General features: G+C 43.2%; 1 protein-coding gene across 1 annotated transcript in view; it reads right to left on the minus strand.

Moving 5' to 3' along the window:
* Positions 1 to 20,122, minus strand: part of USP24 (ubiquitin specific peptidase 24) — a 4,679,666-nt gene that overhangs the window by 3,788,278 nt on the left and 871,266 nt on the right. The window contains exons 11-12 of the mRNA XM_044085508.1: positions 17,853 to 17,967; positions 17,650 to 17,753 (exon numbers count right to left, since the gene is read on the minus strand). Coding sequence (XP_043941443.1) covers positions 17,650 to 17,753; positions 17,853 to 17,967 — 219 coding nt within the window. The remainder of the gene's footprint in view (positions 1 to 17,649; positions 17,754 to 17,852; positions 17,968 to 20,122) is intronic.

Consider the following 20,122-nt stretch of genomic DNA (forward strand, 5'->3'; position numbering starts at 1 on the left):
GCCATATTTTCAGTGTGTTTGTGCATATTTTGTGGGCATGGCAGACAGATTTCGAAAACCCAGTACACTTGTATTTGACAGTAATATTGCTGAGAACTGGGGAGTGTTTGAGCAAGAGTATGACATTTTCATACAGGCTGCATTTTCTGATAAAGATGACCGTACAAATGCATTTATTCTCCTTAAAATAACTGGGTCAGAAGCTATAGAATAATGTGAACGTTCATGTGTGTATGCACCTAGCTATACAGGAGAGGGGGAAAACAGTCATATTGCTGTACCGGCTGAGTCAAGGGAGGACCCAGAGTGCTTAAAATTTAAATTTACAGAAACGTGTAACCCCCAGACAAATGTTACAATGGAAAGGCACTTACTTTATATAAGGGATCAAAAGCCTGTTTAAGCTATTGCAGCATATATAAAGTACAGTTGTGTACCTACCATAAATGTAGATGTTAGAGTGTATTCACTGTTGCAGTCATTACACTTGGGTTATCCTGCTGGCAGGCTACCCGCAGTCAGCCGGAATTCCATAGTCGTGGTCTGGCGTCGGTTGCTGTCGCCTCTTCCCTGACGTCAGTGCGCCAGGGGTATAAAAGATGCAGCCGGCGCCATTTTCTTCAGTTTTTCTTGCCCCAGATGTCAGGTGCCCCCAAAAGGGTAGGCTAAAAATTGTTTTGCAAATATAAATGCATTCACTAACACAAACATTACCTTCATCAACAAGCAAATACACCACATAGGTTGTATAGAATAGAGAAGTACAGATAAGTCCCAGCAATGTAAGGGGGATGGTGGGAGGGTAACCTGGACTGCAACAGTGAATACACTCGAACATCTACATTTATGGTAGGTATTTATGGTAGGTACACAACTGTACTATGTTCATTGTGTTTCACTGTTGCAGTCATTACACTTGGGTTGAATCCCAAAGCTGAGGTTGGGTGGCTGCGCCTAGATAGAATTAGGAGTGGCTATGAGGCCCTGCAGAACTGCAGTGGTGAAGCCTGCTCTGGATTTAGTGTAAAGAGGTAAGTGGTAGTGCTTTGTAAAAGTGTGCACTGAAGTCCAAGTTGCAGCCTCCAAAATGTCCTTGGTTGGTACTCCTCTGAGAAAGGCTGCTGCTCTGGTTGAATGTGGCCTAATGCCCTTAGGCACTGATTTGCCATGTTGTGAATAGCAGAAACGAATGCAGTGGCCTATCCATTTTGAAATAGTCTGCTTTGAGATCGCTTTGCCTTGTGATCCTGCAGCATATGCCAACTAAGAGTTGCTCAGTCTTTCTGAAAGCTTTGGTTTTGTCCAAGTAGAAGCGTAGCTGTCTGTGTATGTCCGAAGAATGCAGAAGTTTCTCCCCCTTATTCTGAGGGTTTGGATAAAAGACAGGCAAATGAATGGTTTGGTTAAGAGCCACACTGGACACTACCCTAGGCATAAATGTTGGGTTTGTCCTCAGAGAAACCCTGTCCGGATGGAAAATTATAAAAGGTTCCACAGCCATTAGTGCCTGTAACTCAGAGACTCTTCTTGCTGAAGTTATAGCTAGGAGAAGAGCTGTTTTTCAAGATAAGAATTTGGCTGGCTCAAAAGGAGGCAATGTGAGCTTTTCCAAGACAAAATTGAGGTCCCATGCAGGTATTGGCGTTCTCCTTGGAGGTCTTATGTTTTTGGCCCCTCTGAAGTACTGCCTTAGCAGTGGATGTGAAAAAATAGGTGGGTCCGTATTGTAATTAACTGAAATTGCAGAGGCATGGATTGATGAGGACAGGCCTTTGTCCAGCATCTCAGTTAGGTATTGTAAAATCTGAGGAATATTTGGTACAAGCGTGTCAATTCCTTGTGCCTGGTTCCAAGCACAGAATCTCTTCCATTTTTCTTCGTAAGATTTTCTGGTGCTGAGCCTCCTGGCCTCCAAAACAACATCCATAACTGCTTTAGAGAGAGGTGTGTTTTGAATGGTTACATTATCTGCCATGCGGCCAGATTTAAGGTTCTGAGTTGGCTGTGCAAGATCTGATTGTTTTGTTGGGTCAGTAAATGAGGAATTTGAGGCAATGTCCAGGCTTGGCCTTGAGACAAGCTCTTTAGGATTGGGTATCAGTGCTGACGTGGCCAGTCTGGGGCAATTAGTATCATTTTTGGCTTCTCTTGTCTGACCTTTAGGAGTACCATGAGGAGGAGGCAGTGGAGGAAAGGCATATACACAGTAAGGGTTTTCCAGCTGAATGATAGGGCATCCACTTTCCATGCTTGCTTGTGATAAGTCCTTGTGCACAACCTCTGTAGTTGGCAGTTGTGAAGGGAGGAAAATAGATGTCTGGGCATCCCGATTTCCTTATCATGCTGAATATTTGTGGATCTAGTTTCCACTCGTGAGGATCCTTGAGATTTCTGCTTAGTTAGTCTGCCAGAGTATTTGTCTTTCCTGGCAGGAATTGTGCTTGCAGGTGTACTTGATAAGTCAATGCTGTGTTCCACAAAGTCATGGCTTGTTTGCAGAGGGGGTAGGAGTGTGTGCCTTCCTGCTTGTTTATGTACCACATGACTGTAGTATTGTCCGTCTTTATCAGCAGTTGTCCTGGATGAAGTAGATCCTTGAAGGCTGTCGGGGGGGTTCTGAACAGCTAGCATCTCTTTTTGATTGATATGAAGGTGCATTTGGCTTTGGGAGCCATGCACCCTGAATACATTTTCCTGCCATGTGCCCCCCCCAGGCATAATCTGATGCATCTGTTAGTGTCTGCCTGGCAGTGGGTAGAGTGAATGACTGTCCCTGGTTGTGGAGACAGGCCTGAGCCCACCATCGAAACTCCTGTTGCAGGCAGGGAATGAGGGTAATTAATGTTTCCAGGCTGTGGGAATGTTGAGTCCAAACACTTTTTAAATACCATTGTAGTTTCCTCATATGCAGTCTTGCATACGGAATTAGGAGAATGCAGGATGACATGAAGCCCAAAGCCTGCAGAATTTTTCTTGCAGATAACTGGGTCTTTGTTGCCAACCTTTCGAAGTAAGAAGTCAGTTGTCTGTTTGTCTGGTGTGAGATGAGCCATCTGGGCAGTTGTATTTAAGCTTGCACCCAGGAATATTATCTCTTGAGGGGATACTAGTTTTGATTTATTTTCGTTTATCGTGTACCCTAGGCAAATTAGTAATCTTTTTAGAAATGCCAGATGCTTCAGTAGAATGTCTTTGTTCTCTGCTTGAATAAGGCAATCATCCAAGTAAGGGTATATTTGAATTCCCCTTTGTCTGCAGAAAGCAATTACTGGTGCCAGGCATTTTGTGAAGACCCTGGGTGCAGTAGATAAGCCAAAGGCCAGTGCAGAGAATTGGTAGTGCAAAGAGCCAGCTAGGAATCTGAGGTATTGTCTGCAGGATTGTCTGACTGGAACATGCAGGTATGCCTCTTGGGTCCAAAGTTAGAAGCCAAGCCTTCTTACCCAGCATGGGCAGAAGCTGCTGCAGTCTCAACATTTTGATTTTTGGAACGTCCAGAAAAGTGTTTAGAATAGACAGGTGCAGTATTGGTCTCCAAGCTTTGTCCTTTCTGGGTACCAGGAATAGTCTTGAGTAAAATCCTTGTCCCTGAGCTGGCTGTGTCACTCGCTGAATGGCCCTCATGTCCATGAGGGATGAAACGTGTTTTTGTGCCTCTGTCCATTGATTTTCTGGCAGGTTTGGCATATCTTTTGCCTTTGACAGGGTGTGAAAGTGGAACCTGTAGCCCTGGGACACTATATTCAAGACCCATTTGTCCTGGGTGATTATATGCCAGTTTTGTGAAAAAGTGCTAGTTTTCCCCCTAAGGGGGCTGCTAAAAGATAAGTGTTTGGTATTGGCAGAGGAAAGTCATTGGGACTTTTTCCTATATGGCTGTGATTTGTCTTCTCCGCTTTTGGAGGTAGAAGCACCCCATTGTTTAGGCCTGTATGAGCCTTGGGGCAGGGATCTGCCTCTAGGGCATCTGTATCTGCCTCTTTGTGGCCTGTCTGACACTGGAAAGGACCAATTATTTGAAGGCCAGCTCCTGCTAAATCTGGGCGGCTGTACCTGTAAGAAATCCTTTACTGTCTGCACAGATTTTGCTTTATCCTCCATTTTCTTCAACACCTCTTCTGCCTTAACACCAAACAAAGTATCATGCTGTAAAGGAGCATCCAATAATTTTGTTTTAACATGATCAGGCAGATTTTGTTCCTTTAACCAAGCATGCCTTCTAATAACAGTACCCGTAACAGTGGCCCTGCAAGAGGCCTCCAGTGAATAAAAACCACATTGCAAAGTATGCTTTCTCACTTGTTCAGCTGCATGCAATAAATCCAGCATTTCCTTGTTATCTGGACATTCAGAATTTGTCAACATTTTCTGTTTTAGCAGTGACATTAAATATTGCTGATATTTAAGCATATGAAACTGACAATTTAAAGCCCTTACAGCCAAGGTAGCAGAAGTGTAAACTTTTTTCCCCCATCTGTCCAGTGCCCTTGAATCCCTATCAGAGGGGACAGGGTTTTTTGCAGTGGAAGCCTTGACCCCTTTGGGACCCTGAGATATAGTTTCTGGGTCAGCAGCAGAGTTTTTGTATAGAAATTTGTGGGAATCTGGAACCCTGTAGTATCTGTCTGGCTTAACCAGGGGGTAAAGAGTCAGGAGACAGGCGGGACTCTGAAAAAACATCACCTACTATGTCTAAAATAGGTGGAATAGCAAGAGGTCTGTGCTGAGGTAGTAAAAGAAAGTCTCTGAGCATTTTCTTAGATTCTGAGTAATCTTGGCTCTCCCAGTGAAAGTGCTCCCTTCATGGTATGAAGGGTTTCCCCAAAAGAATAATCCTCAGGAGGAGAGGCTGAAGGAATAGACTCTTCAGCATCAGAATCCTCATAGGGAGGAAAGGAGTATCCCTGTTCAGAAGAGGAATCAGATGAAACGGAAACCTGATCTGAAGATTCATATTCTGTCTCTTGCCTAGGCCTCTTATCAGGAGGGGGATGGGAACCCCTGATCAAAGTAATTAAGTCTTTGGCCATTTTAAGCATTTGTTTTTTAGGCATGGAAGTCTGTGCAGGAGAATGCTGTGCTTGTTTCTTTGTCTTTAGAGCTGCTTTAGTCTTTGCCTTTGAAGCGGAGGTTGGCTTTACATATAACTGTGTAGGTCTGAAAACACCCTCAGAAGCTGATGCATGCTCAGCGGCTCCGGACCCATCTGAGGGAATAGTTTCCGAGTGTCCAATACCTTCAGTATCCAGAGGCCTAGTCGGCTCCAAGTGGGAGTCAGAAGTGGCCTGTGGCTCTGAGGTAGCGGGCGTCAGGGGCTGCAAAAGCGCCTCACTGAGAACCGGCGACTGGCCTAGCGGAAGCCTTGTTGGTTTTGGACCTCAGATGCCTGTCCTTTTCTTTGCGCTTTTTATATACTACAGTTGTCGGCTGTTCCAATGGCATTATATAATTAAATCTTCGGCCAAAGTAATGAAAGGCAAAATTGTACCGACGCTTAATAGTGCGTTGGTTAAAACTAGCACAAAACCGACAGCTAGCAACGTCGTGGTCAGGGCCTAGGCAAGGAATACAGTAAGAATGAAAATCCTTATGAGGTATTTCCTTCCCACAAGAAATACAACTGTTAACTTTTTCTGACATCAGTCTGGAGCAAGAAACAAATTTCCCCAACGGGGTACTTAGCTTTAATGAAGACTTCAGATCTGAAATTCGATTTTGAAAATCTCAGGAGTCGGCCGACCAGCACTTGTGAACTGCTTTTGCTTCGGGCACCGCGCGGCAAGAAAGACTGAAGAAAATGGTGTCGGCTGCATCTTTTATACCCCTGGCGCACTGACGTCAGGGAAGAGGCGACAGTAACCGACGCCGGACCAAGACTTTGGAATTTGGGCCGACTGCGGGTAGCCTGCCAGCAGGATAACCCAAGTGTAATGACTGCAACAGTGAAACATGATGAACATCTGCCCTGAGACACAAGGCTAAAATGTGCATATTTGGTGATTTAAGGACAGACTTGTGTGTGGTATAAAAGAGGATGCTGTGAGAAAGATTTTGCTTCATGACAGTAATTGTGATGGAAGTTATGAATCTAAAAGGAAAACAAAGTTTAGCTTTTGGTCAGCAATGCCACAAATGCAGTAAATGGAATCATTTCAAAAGGTTTTGTAAATCAAAAGGACCACATTCTTTTATTAAGAGGGAACATTTTAAGAAACGAGTTGATCAATTAAACTCTTTATATGTTGACGGTGTGTCAGTGCTTCATGAAGCAGTCAATGCAGTAGATGTAAGGGCAAAGAATGAAGTATTTTGTACTGTTCTGATAAATGGCAAACCCATAGACCTCAAAGTTGACAAAGGTTCCAAGTGCAATGTTATGTCAGCAGAAACATTTGCTAGAGTGTGTAATGGTGAAAGGCTTGATTTAGCAAGGTGTGTGAAGCTTGTTGCTTATGGAGGTGAAGACATTCAGACTGTAGGCTCAGTAATGTTTTCATGTTACTCTGCTGGGAGATGCTACGACTTATTTTTTGTGGTCAAGAGGCATGTCCAGTCACTATTAGGGATCAGAGACAGTTTGAAAAATTGGATTGCTTTCATTTAATAAGGCTGTCCACAAAGTCAGCTTGAAAGACAACTCTAGTTTCACCCAGTACATTTTTTCTACCTATGCTGATGTTTTCAAAAACAAACTAGGCAAACTTCCAGTTGTGTACTTCATGAAGTTAGACCCAAAGGTCAGTCCAGTTATCAGGCTTGCACAAAGTTCCAATAGCTGTGCAGGACAGAGTCAAAGCAGAGCTAGATAAAATGGTACAAGGTATGATTTGTCCACTTGCAACTCTAAGTGGGTATCTTCCCATGGTGGTAGCTCATAAGAAAAGCTCAGATGACTTCAGAATATGTATTGATCCATGAGATTTGAACAAAAGCACTAAAAAGACCTCATCATCCAATGCACACAGACAAAGAAGTCGCATCCCTTATGCCAAATGCCATTTTTTCTGTCTAAGATGCAGTGTTCATTTTGGCAAATTCAGCTTGACAAAAAATCCTCATTGCTCACCACTTTCAGTACTCAGTTTGGCAGGTACAGCTATTTGAGAATGCCATTTGGGATAAATTCTGCAAGTGAAGTCTTTCAGCATGCAATGGAGCAATTTTTTTCTGGATATCCTTGTCCTATTACAGTAAACAACATACTAGGTAGGAAGTAATGGTGAAGCTGAACATGAGAGAAACCTCAGAAAAGTTCTAGAAAAAGCATGTAGAGTGAATCTTAAGCTCAATCCACAGAAATGCAAATTCAGGCTACAAGAAGTTACTTATGTTGGTCATTTCCTTACTTGTACAGGCCTACAACCAGACCCTTCTAAGCAAACAGCCATTCTCGAGATGCCAGCTCCAGCCAATGTTCAAGCCCTGTAACTTTTTTTGGCATGGTCAACTACCTAGGCAAGTTTATGCCAGACTTGAGCAAACGTTCGGCACTGCTTAGAGAGCTGACACGTAAAGATGTACCATGGTCTTGGTTAGAGCAACACCAGAGAACATTTGATGTCCTGAAACAGAGAACTGCTAGGGTCCACCAACTCTCAGATAATAAGATGTTCACAAGCCAATTACACCTTCCTGTGATGCTTTGAAATGTGTTACTGGTGCAGTCATTCTACAAGAGGAGCAACCTGTTGCATTATGCATCAAGAAATCTTATCCAAACTGAAATGCAGTATGCCCAAATTGAGAAAGAGCTTTTGGCAATTGTGGCTGTATGTTCGAATTCAATGATTATTGTTACAGTAGACCTATCCAGATCAAAACAGACCACCAACCTCCAGTCACTACCATGAGAAAGCATATGCATTCATCTCCAGCCAAACTGCAACGTATGATACTGACATTGCAAAACTTTAATAATTTCAATCTTGTCTACAACAAAGGCAAACATCTTCATCTTGCTGATACATTATCCAGATTGCCCAGAAACATCACTGAACAGCATGAGAATGAGAAAGTACAGTTTTGTACCTACCATAAATGTAGATGTTCGAGTGCTAATACAGCTGCAGTCATAACAGATGGGTTCTCCTGCTGTCAGGCGGGTCCTCGGTCGGCCAAATTCCAAAGTCTAGGTCCGGCGTCGGTTGTCGCTTCTTCCCTGACGTCAGTGCGACAGGGGTATAAAGGAACCAGCCGACGCCATTTTCTTCAGTTTTTCTTGCCCCAGATGTCAGGTGCCCCCAGAAGGAAGGCAATACATAAATTTGTGTAATAAAGCAGTGTAATATAATCAAAATACAGTAGTTGCAAGCAAATACACCATAAATGAATACCCCAATCAGGTTATATGAGGATGTGTTAGCCTATAGGCCTGTCCCAAGAGGGGAAGGAGGGAGGACCTGGACTGCAGCTGTATTAGCACTCGAACATCTACATTTATGGTAGGTACAAAACTGTACTATGTTCATTGTGCATACAGCTGCAGTCATAACAGATGGGTAGAATCCCAAAGCTAAGAAAGGGTGGTAGGCACTAGGTGGAACTAGGAGGAGCCAGGATGCCCTGCAAGACTGCAGTGGCAAAGCCTGCTCTAGTTTTGGAGTATAATGGTAGGTGGTAGTGCTTGGAGAAGGTATGCACAGAACTCCAAGTGGCTGCTTCCAAAATATCTTTGGTAGGAACTCCTCTGAGGAAAGCTGCAGAGGTAGCTGTGGCCCTTGTGGAGTGAGATCTGATGCCTGTAGGTACAGTTTTGCCATGAAAAGAATAGCAAAAGCATATGTAGTGGGCTATCCATTTTGAGATTGTCTGTTTCGAAATTGGCTTTCCTTGAGCTCCTACAGCATAGGACACAAAGAGCTGTTCTGATTTTCTGAAAGGTTTTGTTCTGTCCAGATAATAACGGAGTTGCCTGTGGATGTCCAAGGAATGTAGTAATCTCTCCCCCTTTGTTTTGAGGATTAGGATAAAACGTAGGTAAGTGTATGGCCTGATTCAAAGCAACCCTGGATACCACTTTAGGCATAAAGGATGGGTTGGTTCATAAGGAAACTCTGTCCTGATGGAAGATGATAAAAGGCTGCACAGCCATGAGAGCTTGTAGTTCTGAAACTCTACGAGCTGAGGTAATAGCTAGAAGGAAAGCTGTTTTCCCGGACAAATATTGCAAATCTGATGAGGCAGCTGGCTCAAAGGGAGGCAAGGTCAGTTTTTCCAGAATGAAATTGAGATCCCAAGCAGGTATTGGTTGTTTCCTTGGGGGTCTTAGATTCTTAGCCCCTCTGAGGAACTGTCTTAAGAGAGGGTGAGAGAATAAGGGTGGATCAGTATTGTATTCTGCAGAAATGGCTGAGGCATGGATTTTGATGGAGGAGAATGAAAGTCTACTGCTTAGCAGCTCAGCTAAATACTGTAGTATTTGAGGTAAATTCAGTTTTCCAGGATCCTGGCCCTTTTTCTCATTCCAGACACAAAACCGTTTCCATTTAGCGGAGTAAGCTTTTCTAGCTGACGGCCTTCTGGCCTCCAAAATGACATCCTGCACCTCCTTGGACAGTAGGGTCTGTTGTGATGCCAAGGAATCTTCCATGCGGCTAGATTGAGTGTTTTTAGCTGGCTGTGAAGAGTTTTGAAGCTGTGCTGAGTCAGAAGAAGAGGCATTAGAGGCAGGGTCCAAGGTGGGGAATGCGTCAGGCTCCTCAGGAGTGGGTACCAGTGTTGCCTTGGCCAGTCCGGAGCAATGAGAATCATCTTTGGTCTGTCTGCTCTGGTTTTCAATAGAACTTTGGGCAGCAGAGGAAGAGGTGGGAAGGCATAAACTGTCATTGATGTCCAACTGAAAGAGAGAGCGTCCACTCTCCAGGCCTTTGGATGGAAAATCCTTGAGCAGAATTTTGTCAATTGGTGATTTTTGTGGGAGGCAAAGAGATCTATGTCTGGCCTTCCCCATGCTTGGATTATTTCTGTAAAAACTTTTGGATGCAACTTCCATTCGTGTAGATCTGTCATATTTCTGCTTAGGTTGTCTGCCAGCATGTTTTCCTTGCCTGGCAAGTACTGTGCTTGTAGTTCAATCTGTAAGTCCGTTCTTATCAATAGTTGACCTGGTTGCAGAAGGTCCTTGAAAGCTATAATAGCATTTATTACTGCTGGCATTTCCTTTTGATTGATGTGAAGGTGCTTTTCTTTTTGGGACCATTTGCCCTGAATGCACCGATCTGTCATGTGCGCCCCCCAGGCGTAGTCCGAGGCGTCTGTTGTGATGACTTGATTTGCTTGAGGCTTGCTGAATGGAAGACCTGTGTTTGTTTGGCATGCTTGAGCCCACCACAGAAATTCCTTTTGCAGACATGGAATTAGTGGTATTATTGTTTCCAAACTGTGGTTGTGTTGAGACCATATGTTTTTCAGGTACCATTGAAGTTTCCTCATATGCAGCTTTGCACATGGGATTAGTAAGATGCAAGATGCCATGAATCCCACAGCCTGCAGGATTTTCCTTGCAGTCAGCCTAGTGCAATTTGCTAGTGCTCTGAAGTATTGAGTTAGTTGCCCCTGCTTCTCTGGCGTGAGGTAGGCCATCTGGGTGTTTGTGTCCAAGTCGGCTCCCAGGAAAATTATCTTCAGAGAGGGTATTAGCCTTGATTTCTTTTTGTTGACTGTGTATCCCAGAGAGTTCAACAACATTATTACATAAGCCAGATGTTTCAGAAGAATGTGCTTGATATCCTCTTGGATCAGGCAGTCGTCCAAATAGGGGTATATTTGTATCCCTTGAAGTCTGCATTAGGCAATTACTGATGCCAGGCATTTTGTGAATACTCTGGGCGCAGTAGATAAGCCAAAGGGCAATGCAGAGAATTGATAATGGGTTGAACCTGCAAGAAATCTGAGGTATCTTCTGCAATTTTGTCTGATTGGGACATGCAGGTATGCCTCCTTGAGGTCCAATGTTACCAGCCAAGACTCCTTGCCCAGCATGGGAAGAAGTTGCTGTAGAGTGAGCATCTTGAATTTTGGTATGAGTAGAAATGTGTTTAGGATGGATAGGTCCAAAATAGGTCTCCAATCTTTTCCCTTCCTTGGTACCAGGAATAGCCTGGAATAAAAACCTTGACCTTGTTCGTGCGTAGGTACCTCTTGAATAGCTTTCATGTCTATGAGATCTGTAATTTGCCTTTGTGCCTCTGCCCTTTGATTGTGTGGCAGGTTTGGCATGCCTCTCATGGAAGGGTGTGAAAATGGAATCTGTAGCCTCTGTTTATAATGTCCAGGATCCATTTGTCTTTGTGACAATATGCCAATTTTTGAAAATAATGCCAGCTTTCCTCCTAAGGGGCTGCCATTTGAGTCTTGCTTGGCATGCAAAGGGGAAAGTCATTGGGCTTGCTTTCTGAATGATTGCAAGTTATCCTCACCACCTCTTTGTGTAGGAGCTTGCCATTGTCTGCCTCTAAACGATCCTTGGGATTGTCCTCTGCCCCTCGGGTGCCTGTATCTGCCTCTTTGGGGTCTGTCCGTGGCTGGAAAGGACCAATTTTTGGAAGGCCAATTTCTACTAAACGTGGGGGTTGTGCCTGTAGAAAATCTTAAACAGTTTGCATTGATTTAGCCTTTTCCTCCATTTTCCTTAATACCTCCTCAGCATTAGCACCAAATACATCCTTTTGAAGAGGGGCATCTAGTAATTTAGCTTTGACATGATCAGGCAAGGTTTGTTCCTTGAGCCAGGCATGTCTACGTATGACTGATCCTGTAACAGCAGCTCTACATGAGGCCTCTAGAGCATCAAAACCACATTGTAAGGTATGCTTACCCACTTGTTCTGCACTATGCATCAAATCCTGCAACTCCTTCAAGTCTGGTTGTTCAGGTTGTGACATTTTACTTTTCAATTGTGATAACAAAAACTGTTGGTATTTTAGCATATGGAACTGACAGTTTAAGGCCCTCATGGTTAAGGTAGCCGAGGTATATACCCTTTTTTCCCCACCTTTCAAAGGACCTGGAATCTTTCTCAGAAGGTAACGGATTTTTAGCAGTGGAGGCCTTAATTCCCCTGGGGCCCTGTGAGATGGTTTCTGGGTGAGCAGCATGGCTTTTGTATAAAAATTGGTGAGAGTCAGGAACCCTGTAGTACCTGTCAGGCTTAACTGGGGCTGGAGGCAGAGAGTCCGGGTTAAGGCAGGCCTCCGAGTAAACATCATCTAGGATGTCCAAGACAGGAGGTATAGCCAGAGGCCTGTGCTGAGGTAGTAAGAGAAATTCCCTAAGCCTTTTCTTGGAATCTGAATAATCTTGGCCTTCCCAGTGGAAGTGTTCCCTTAAGGTATGCAAAGTTTCCCCAAATGAGTAATCCTCTGGGGGGGATACAGAAGGAATGGACTCCTCCGCATCAGAGTCTTCAAAAGGGGAGTAAGAATTTTCCTGATCATCAGAGTGCTCTGAAATAATGGAGCCCTGATCAGAGGAGGGAAATTCTTCCTCCACTCTGGGCCTTTTGTCCGGTGGGGGTTGAGAACCCCTGATAAGAGTAATTAAATCCTCAGCCATTTTAAGCATCTGTTTTTTAGGCATGGGGCCTGGAGATGGGCCCTGTGTAGCTTGTCTCAGAGTGCATGGCTGCTTTAGACTTAGTGAAAGCCTTGATGGAGAAAGAAGAGGAAGGTCTGAAGACACCTTGAGTGGAGGTAGACCTGTCCACATTTTGAGGTTCAACGCCAAGAGTGGCTTCGGTATCTGTAGTCGGGGTGTGGGCTGAGGTGCCTGCGACTTGGGCACAGGAGACACTGCCAAAGAAGTGTCGTCGGTAGTCAGGGGCTGCATAGGCGCCTCGCTGAGAACCGGACCACGTGTAGTCGGCTTTGGCGTGGTGTCGGTAGAGGCCACGGACCTCGTGTGTCGGTCCTTATCTTTGTGTTTTTAGACAAAACTGGAGTCGGAGTATCCGACGACATAATATAGTTAAATGTTTTTCCAAAATAATGCTGGGCGAACTCCGCCCGACGCTTAATGGTGCGTTTGTTGAATGTAGCACAAAAGCGACAGACCGAGACGTCGTGGTCTGGGCCTAAACAAGGTATACAGAGGGAATGGAAATCCTTATGCGGTATTTGCTTCCCACATGAAATACAATTATTAACTTTGCCTGACATCGGTCTGAGGCAAGAAAAGTTTCCCCAACGGGGTACTTAGCTTTCAAGAAGACTTCGGTTTCAAAATTTTCGTAATTTCAGGAGCTGGCCGACTGGCACTTGCGAACTGCTTCTGCTTCGGGCACCGCGGGGCAAGAAAGACTGAAGAAAATGGCGTTGGCTGGTTCCTTTATACCCCTGTCGCACTGACGTCAGGGAGGAAGCGACGACAACCGACGCCGGACCTAGACTTTGGAATTCAGCCGAACGAGGACCCGCCTGACGGCAGGAGAACCCATCTGTTATGACTGCAGCTGTATGCACGATGAACATCCTTGATTTTGAAGTCATGAAAGTGAGAAATTTTTATTCCATGTCTTGATGAGCTGAGAGATCACACAGCCACAAATCCAGTTTTACAAAGGCTCAACCACTTTATCAAGAATGTCCATCAAAGCAATCTAGTTTACCTCAAGAAGTGCAACCTTATTTTCCATACACAGATGAAATTTTGTCTGACAAAAGATATCATTATGAAAGGTCGAAAGTAATTGTTCCAATGTCCTTGCAACAAGAGTACATGAGTACCTTGCATTGTGGTCACCAGGAACTGACACTACCAAAAGAAGGGCGAGAGAGTATTTTGGCCTTCTAGGTCACTAGACATTGAGAGAACACTTTTATCTTGTTCCGTGTGTAATAGTACTAAGCCACATCAACAGCAGGAACCACTTCAGCTACACCAGATTCCAGAACTACCTTGGTCAACAGTAGCCCCTGACATCGTTGGTTGGAATTGTCAACATTATTTGGTTTTAGTAGATTCTTACTCCAACTGGTTCGAGTTGCTTCCTAACTTAGCATCCAGTACTGTCACTACTAAGATGAAATGTCATTTTGCAGTACATGGTAGTCTGCACAAAGTTATTTCTGACAATGGCACAGTTTACATGCCAACAGTTGAAAAGATTTGCCAAAAAATGGGACTTTACGCGCATCACAAGTAGCCCTGAGTACCCACAGTCAAATGGTTTGTGCAGTTCAAAGTGCAAAACAGTTACTTCAGTAGTTAAAATTAGATAATAGTGATGTTTTCCTGAATCTCTTGAATCTCAGAAATGACCCTCGTGATAAACATCTTGGTTCACCGGCTCAGAAACTTCTGTCGAAACAAACCTGAACTACATTACCAATCAGTAGTCAATTGTTGGTTCCATGTGTCAAGAACAGGTCAGTGATAACCAATCTGTTAAGGAAGCATTTAACCCAGAAGACCTAATACGATAAAACCATCAAACTGCTCAATCCATTATGAGAAGGAGAAGTGGTAAGGATGCAAATGTCCAGAGGTTATGATCGGATTAGTGTTGTGAAAAGTATTTGCCCAGAGCTGAGATCATACATTGTAGAATCACAAGGAGCACAGTTTAGGCAGAATTGGAAGCAGTTAATACAGGTGTCAGAGCCTATACCACCGCACATAGCCTGTCAGAAAGACCATCTCAGAATGAGTTGTCCAGTATTCCAATTCCAGAAAACATTCCCATTCCTATAACAAATTCAGAAGTTCCTGATGAGAGTTGTTCACCGAAGACCGTCCCTGTTGTTAAATTTGATCCAGATAGTTATTTTATGAGATACGGTCGTATCTCTAAATCCTGTAACAGATACAAAGTGGCTTGGACATGAACACTGTGTTTTGTTTCTAATGTCTATTATAATTTATGAACACTGTGTTTTGTTTCTAATGTATATTATAATTTATGTCTAAGTCTAATGATGTTTTTACAAAGGGCAATTTTTTTTAAGAGGGATGATGCAAATCACTGTGTGTCTATGTACCTTTAAGAAGCGATCCAAGGGCTTGCACAAGTGTATAAAATACTGAGCACATTTATTTATTTATTTTATTTAAATTTGTTGACCGGACATGGGTCCATTTTCAGTGGAGGCCCGGGGAGAAAAGCTCCACAGTAAAATAAACAGACAGTAGTTACATTGGATTACATAGCGATTAACAATTTAACATAGAAATTACTTACAACATATTTACAGATGAAGAACATAGTACATCAGTAGACAACTAGAATCTTTATCTGTGAAGTACATACCAGGCATTAACAAGTAACAATGAGAAGTTCCTGCTGTATAATAAGTACTAGGCTTATGAGCATCTGAGCTTGCTATCAAGGTAGTTAGTGGAGGTGAAAGAAAGGTAGTAGTTGGATGGGGTGGATGATATTAGAGTGGGAGTTGCAAGGGCATAGCCAGCATATTTTTAGGTGCGCTTTTAATAAAGTTTTGAAGTTGGTGCATGATGGTACGGAGGTAATTGTGGGTGGGAGCGAGTTCCATAATTTGGCTATGGCGCAAGAGAATAGTGCTTCACCAGCAGAGTTATTGGCTTTAGTGATCTGCAAGTGATTTTTGTTGCTGGATCTTAGTGGTCTGGTGGTGCGATAGGGTTGGAGTAGATTCTGGAGGGATGGGACATTTAGTGGATGGTTTACTAGTTTATGGGCGAGTGAGAGTTGATACCATTGAAGGAGGTGAGGGAGTTCAAGCCAGCCCAGTTCATCAAGTGAGAGACAGTGGTGACTACGGTAGGATGCCCCTGTGGCGAATTTGGCGATTTTGTTGTAGCAGGTCTCTAGCTTGTTTAGATCACATTGCCTTAGGTTGGTATATACTGGAGAGGCATAAAGTAGGGTGGAGATAAGGTGGGAATTTGCTATTGAAATCTTTGCTGCTTTGGTGAGAAATTGTTTATTTCTGTTTAATGCTCCTAGTTTTTTGTGGACTTTTTTTATGGTCATGGACATGTGAATGTCAAATTTTAGTTTATTGTCTATGTCCACTCCTAGCAATTTGGTGTATTCAGTTGGGTATATAGTGGTGTTGTCTTTTGCTGTGATGTTAAAGTGAGAGTTGTTTTGAGTATGTTTGGTGGGTTGGAAGATGAGTAGTTTAGTTTTGTTTGGGTTGAGTATTAATTGGGCATCGGATAACCATGTTTCAACAGAGGAAAAGGCTTCCTGAGTGACTTTTTGCAGTTTGGGTAGGGACTGGGCTGAGCAGATGATGGTTGAGTCATCTGCATATTGGATGAGTGTGCCATGTTTGGTGGCAGAGGCTAGATTATTGGTGTAAACAGGGAAAAGTAAGGGTCCAAGGATGGATCCTTGGGGAACCCCTATGGAGACAGGTAGTTAGGGAGATATGTCATTCTGCCATACAACGGATTGTTGGCGGTCAGACAGGTAACTCTGAAACCAGTTGGTGACTGATTGTGAGAAAGATAGGTTATTGAGGACAGAGATAAGTTGTTTGTGTGGGACCATGTCAAATACTTTAGATAGGTCTAGGAAAGTAGCAGAGGAGAGATGGCCATTGTTTTTATGCTGAAGGATAGTGTTAGTAAAGGAGAGTAAGGCAGTGGTGGTGCTATGGTTTGGTCGGAAACCATGCTGAGTACTGGAAAGGAGGTTGTTAGGAGGTAGTCTGAGACCTGAGAGTGTATGCATCTCTCTAGTATTTGGGAGAGTGGAGAGAGAATAGCTATGGGGCGGTAATTGGCTAGTTCTGCAGAGGGTCCGCCTTTGTGGAGGGGAATTATATGTGAGACTTTCCACAATGTGGGAACGTAACTTTCTGACAGAGATCGGTTAATCAAGATGGATACTGGGTAGGCCAGAGCATCAGCTGCGATTTGTAGGTATTCACTTGGGAGGTTGTCTGCTGCTAATTTGGTGGGTTTAAGTTTAGTTAAGAGTTTTATGTTGGAGGTAGGTACAGGAGAAAAAGAAAAGGCAGTGGGGAGATTACTAGTTGAAGGTGTGGGTTGGAGGGGAGGGGGTTGTGTTGTTTAGCTAGTGATAGTATGGTTTGGGTGAAGTGTGTGTTGAATGAGGTAGCAATATTTTCTGAGGAGTGAGGGATGTTAGGAGGAGGGGTACTGACTTTACCTGGGTGGAGGATGGAGTTTATGGAGGACCAGAATTGTATGTGAACCTGAATGCCATTTTGTAGTAAGCTGTTGAGATGTATGTATGTATGTATGTATGTATGTATGCAAGGTGAGTCTATTAACAAGTTTGTTTATATTTTATGAGGCCGCTATCCATCCTGATGTGTTTCTATGTACTACAGCATCTAAATGAATTACTGCTTATCATCTATGTTAAAGGACAAGCGACACACAATAATGCTCCCACGTGGTGGGTGTTCCAAGAAATAATAAGCATTCCATGGGTGGGTAGGCTCCTTTGCCTGTGGTGTCAGGCCTCGAATTCTCATGGCAGCCCATTATTTCCCTGGCATGCCAGACCCCTTGGACATACAAACTTCTTATACTACAGCCATGTACATCAGAGCACCTTTTCACTTAAACAGCAGCAACTTGATAATCTCATTCATTTTCAGATGTCACATAAAGACAAATATAAACTCCACCTTAGAATGAAGAAAGCAGTATTGTTCAGAAGAGGAATATACCAAAATAAAATAAAGTTCTCACTTGTATCCTCCAGATTTTTGTGAGTTCGTCTAAGGACAGTTTGCTGCCCAAAAGTTCGATGATTCCCTTTATGCGATCACAGTACTGTGCCTGGTCGATGTTACCTAAGACAAAGAAATTTACTTTCCATTTCTATTTTTTTTTTTTTTTTTTTACCAATAATTTCAGAAATGCTGTTTATTTTACAAAAAATAAATACCTACCTTCAAGTGCTATCGAAAGAACAGAGTTTTCAACCAGCCAGTCTAATAACCGATCTGTATCAATTGCATTTTTTACTGATTTGGCTACTGTGCTGTCTTCTATCAATTTTGTAACCTAGGAGAAATAAAACAGGAGACATCGTTCAGTTATAATGTCATTTAAACAATACAAACATCGAGAGAAATACTACCCCGCCTTGTCTGCCATGCCAGAAACTAATAAGACATTTCCTACAAGCAGTGATCTCTGCTCATTCAAAATCAGCTTACTTGAATATACTGACTGAATCTGTCTTGTTACCACAAAGTAGCCTTCTACAGTAACCCCTTCCAAAAGGGATGAGTGACTGTGGTCACTAGCTGAAGGATGCTCAAAGTGCTTGGAGACAGCATGCATCTGAATTCCAAAAAACGGACAACACTATAAACACCCTACTCCTCACCTCTAACCAGCACAAAGTCAATCTTATTTAACATTTATGCATCTGTCCTCCATAACAAACAAAGAACTAGGCAATTCTGATCTATGTATGTAATCTCATTCATCTCTACCACATCCTTATTTAGGACAGAGTACAAAAACAGGTAGAATGGTACAAGTTTAATCTCGTTACTGCTAAACAGCTTACCTCCCATAAAACCCAATAATTTACTGACTTCTCACATGTCCTACAGCACTACTTATGACAACAGAAATTTGCCTGTGATGTTTGTATTATGCTCCCTTATCTAAGCTTCTAACCTGAGACACCAAAGTCCAAACTATATTGCTAAAACTTGTTTTTAGTTCATATTCTTGACATCACTCACTAATCGTTCATCTTCCTCTCTCTCAAAACATGCACTGTTCAATGTTTAAGCCACTTTGGTACCTTACAAAATAGAAGTTATGTTCTTACCATAACGTTCCATTTAGTTGTCTTCTTCTCGCCTTCTTCTTGCTGGATGGGTTCGGAGCCGACCTCGGCTCCGACTCTAAAAGCTCGAGAGTTGGTTCCACCGGCTCGAGGCTCCCCTTATATCCCACAATGCTAGGCGTGAGTTACCTCAGATCTCGTTTGTAAGCTAGGCCCAGCCTATAATAGTAGCAGAATAACTAGAAACAAAGTCCACCTCTATAAACAAGGGTGAAGAGAAGGGTGACCTACATCCTGATCTAGGAAATATGCACAGCAGAGCATATACCTAAAGTAAAGAGGTGGTAGAAAGAGAGGTCACAATCAAACTCCTCTAGGTCTGTCCAGGCCAGGGGGAAGGAGGGTGGGGCAAGAAGAAGCGAGAAGAAGACAACTAACATGGAACGTTATGGTAAGAACATAACTTCTATATGTTAAGTTGTCTATCATCATTCTTGCTGGATGGGACCGCGTCCCTAGCACCTTGTCCCAGGTGGCCTAACGGAACAGACTCTTGAGAACAGTGGAACCAAAGTTAGCTCTATGCCTAGAAGCTAAATCCAACTTATAATGAGAAATGAAAGTGTGAGGAGTAGCCCAAGTAGCCGCTGCACAAATGGTGTCAATAGGCAGTCTGTCTTGGAAGGCTATAGAAGTAGCCAAAGCTCTGGTGGAATGGGCTTTAGGTTTGTTAGGCAGCTTTTGGTGTCTAATTTCATAAACAAGGGAAATCAGAGATGTTAGCCATCTAGATAATGATACCTTTGAAACTGAAAGTCCCTTTCTGCCTTCTGCATAGGAGACAAACAGCTGGTCAGATTTTCTGAATTGTTTGGTTCTATCCAAATAGTACCTTAACTGACGAACATCTAGCCAATGCAATTTTTGTTCAGACCTATTGGAATATTCTGGAAAAAACACAGGGAGGTCAATGCTTTGATTTAGGTTAGATGCGAGGCTATCTTAGGCAAAAGGACGGGTTGGTTCAGAAGATACCCTGTCCTTATGGAACAACAGATAAGGAGGTCGACAGCTGAGTGCATGAAGTTCTGAAACTCTTCTAGCTGAAGTAATAGCTACCAGAAAGAGAGTCTTCCATGATAGCAATTTTAAAGAACAGGAGGCTGCAGGTTCGAAAGGGGGAGAATCAAAGAACTAAGAACTAAATTTAGGTCCCAAGGAGGAGGAGGATTTCTTATAGGAGGTCTGAGTAGAAAAACTCCTTTCAAAAAGGCTTTGCAAAGCTTGTGGGACATTATGGCAGACTCTGAAATACCCACATGAAAGTTAGAAATAGCTGCCAGTTGAACTTTAAGAGTAGAAGGAGATGAACCTGCGTGGAAGAGTTCAGCTAGAAAATCAAGGACCATTTGG

Source organism: Protopterus annectens, chromosome 10.part0 (assembly GCF_019279795.1).
Source record: "Protopterus annectens isolate FY-2018-M chromosome 10.part0, PAN1.0, whole genome shotgun sequence".
In the NCBI taxonomy this organism is placed as follows: Eukaryota; Metazoa; Chordata; order Ceratodontiformes; family Protopteridae; genus Protopterus; species Protopterus annectens.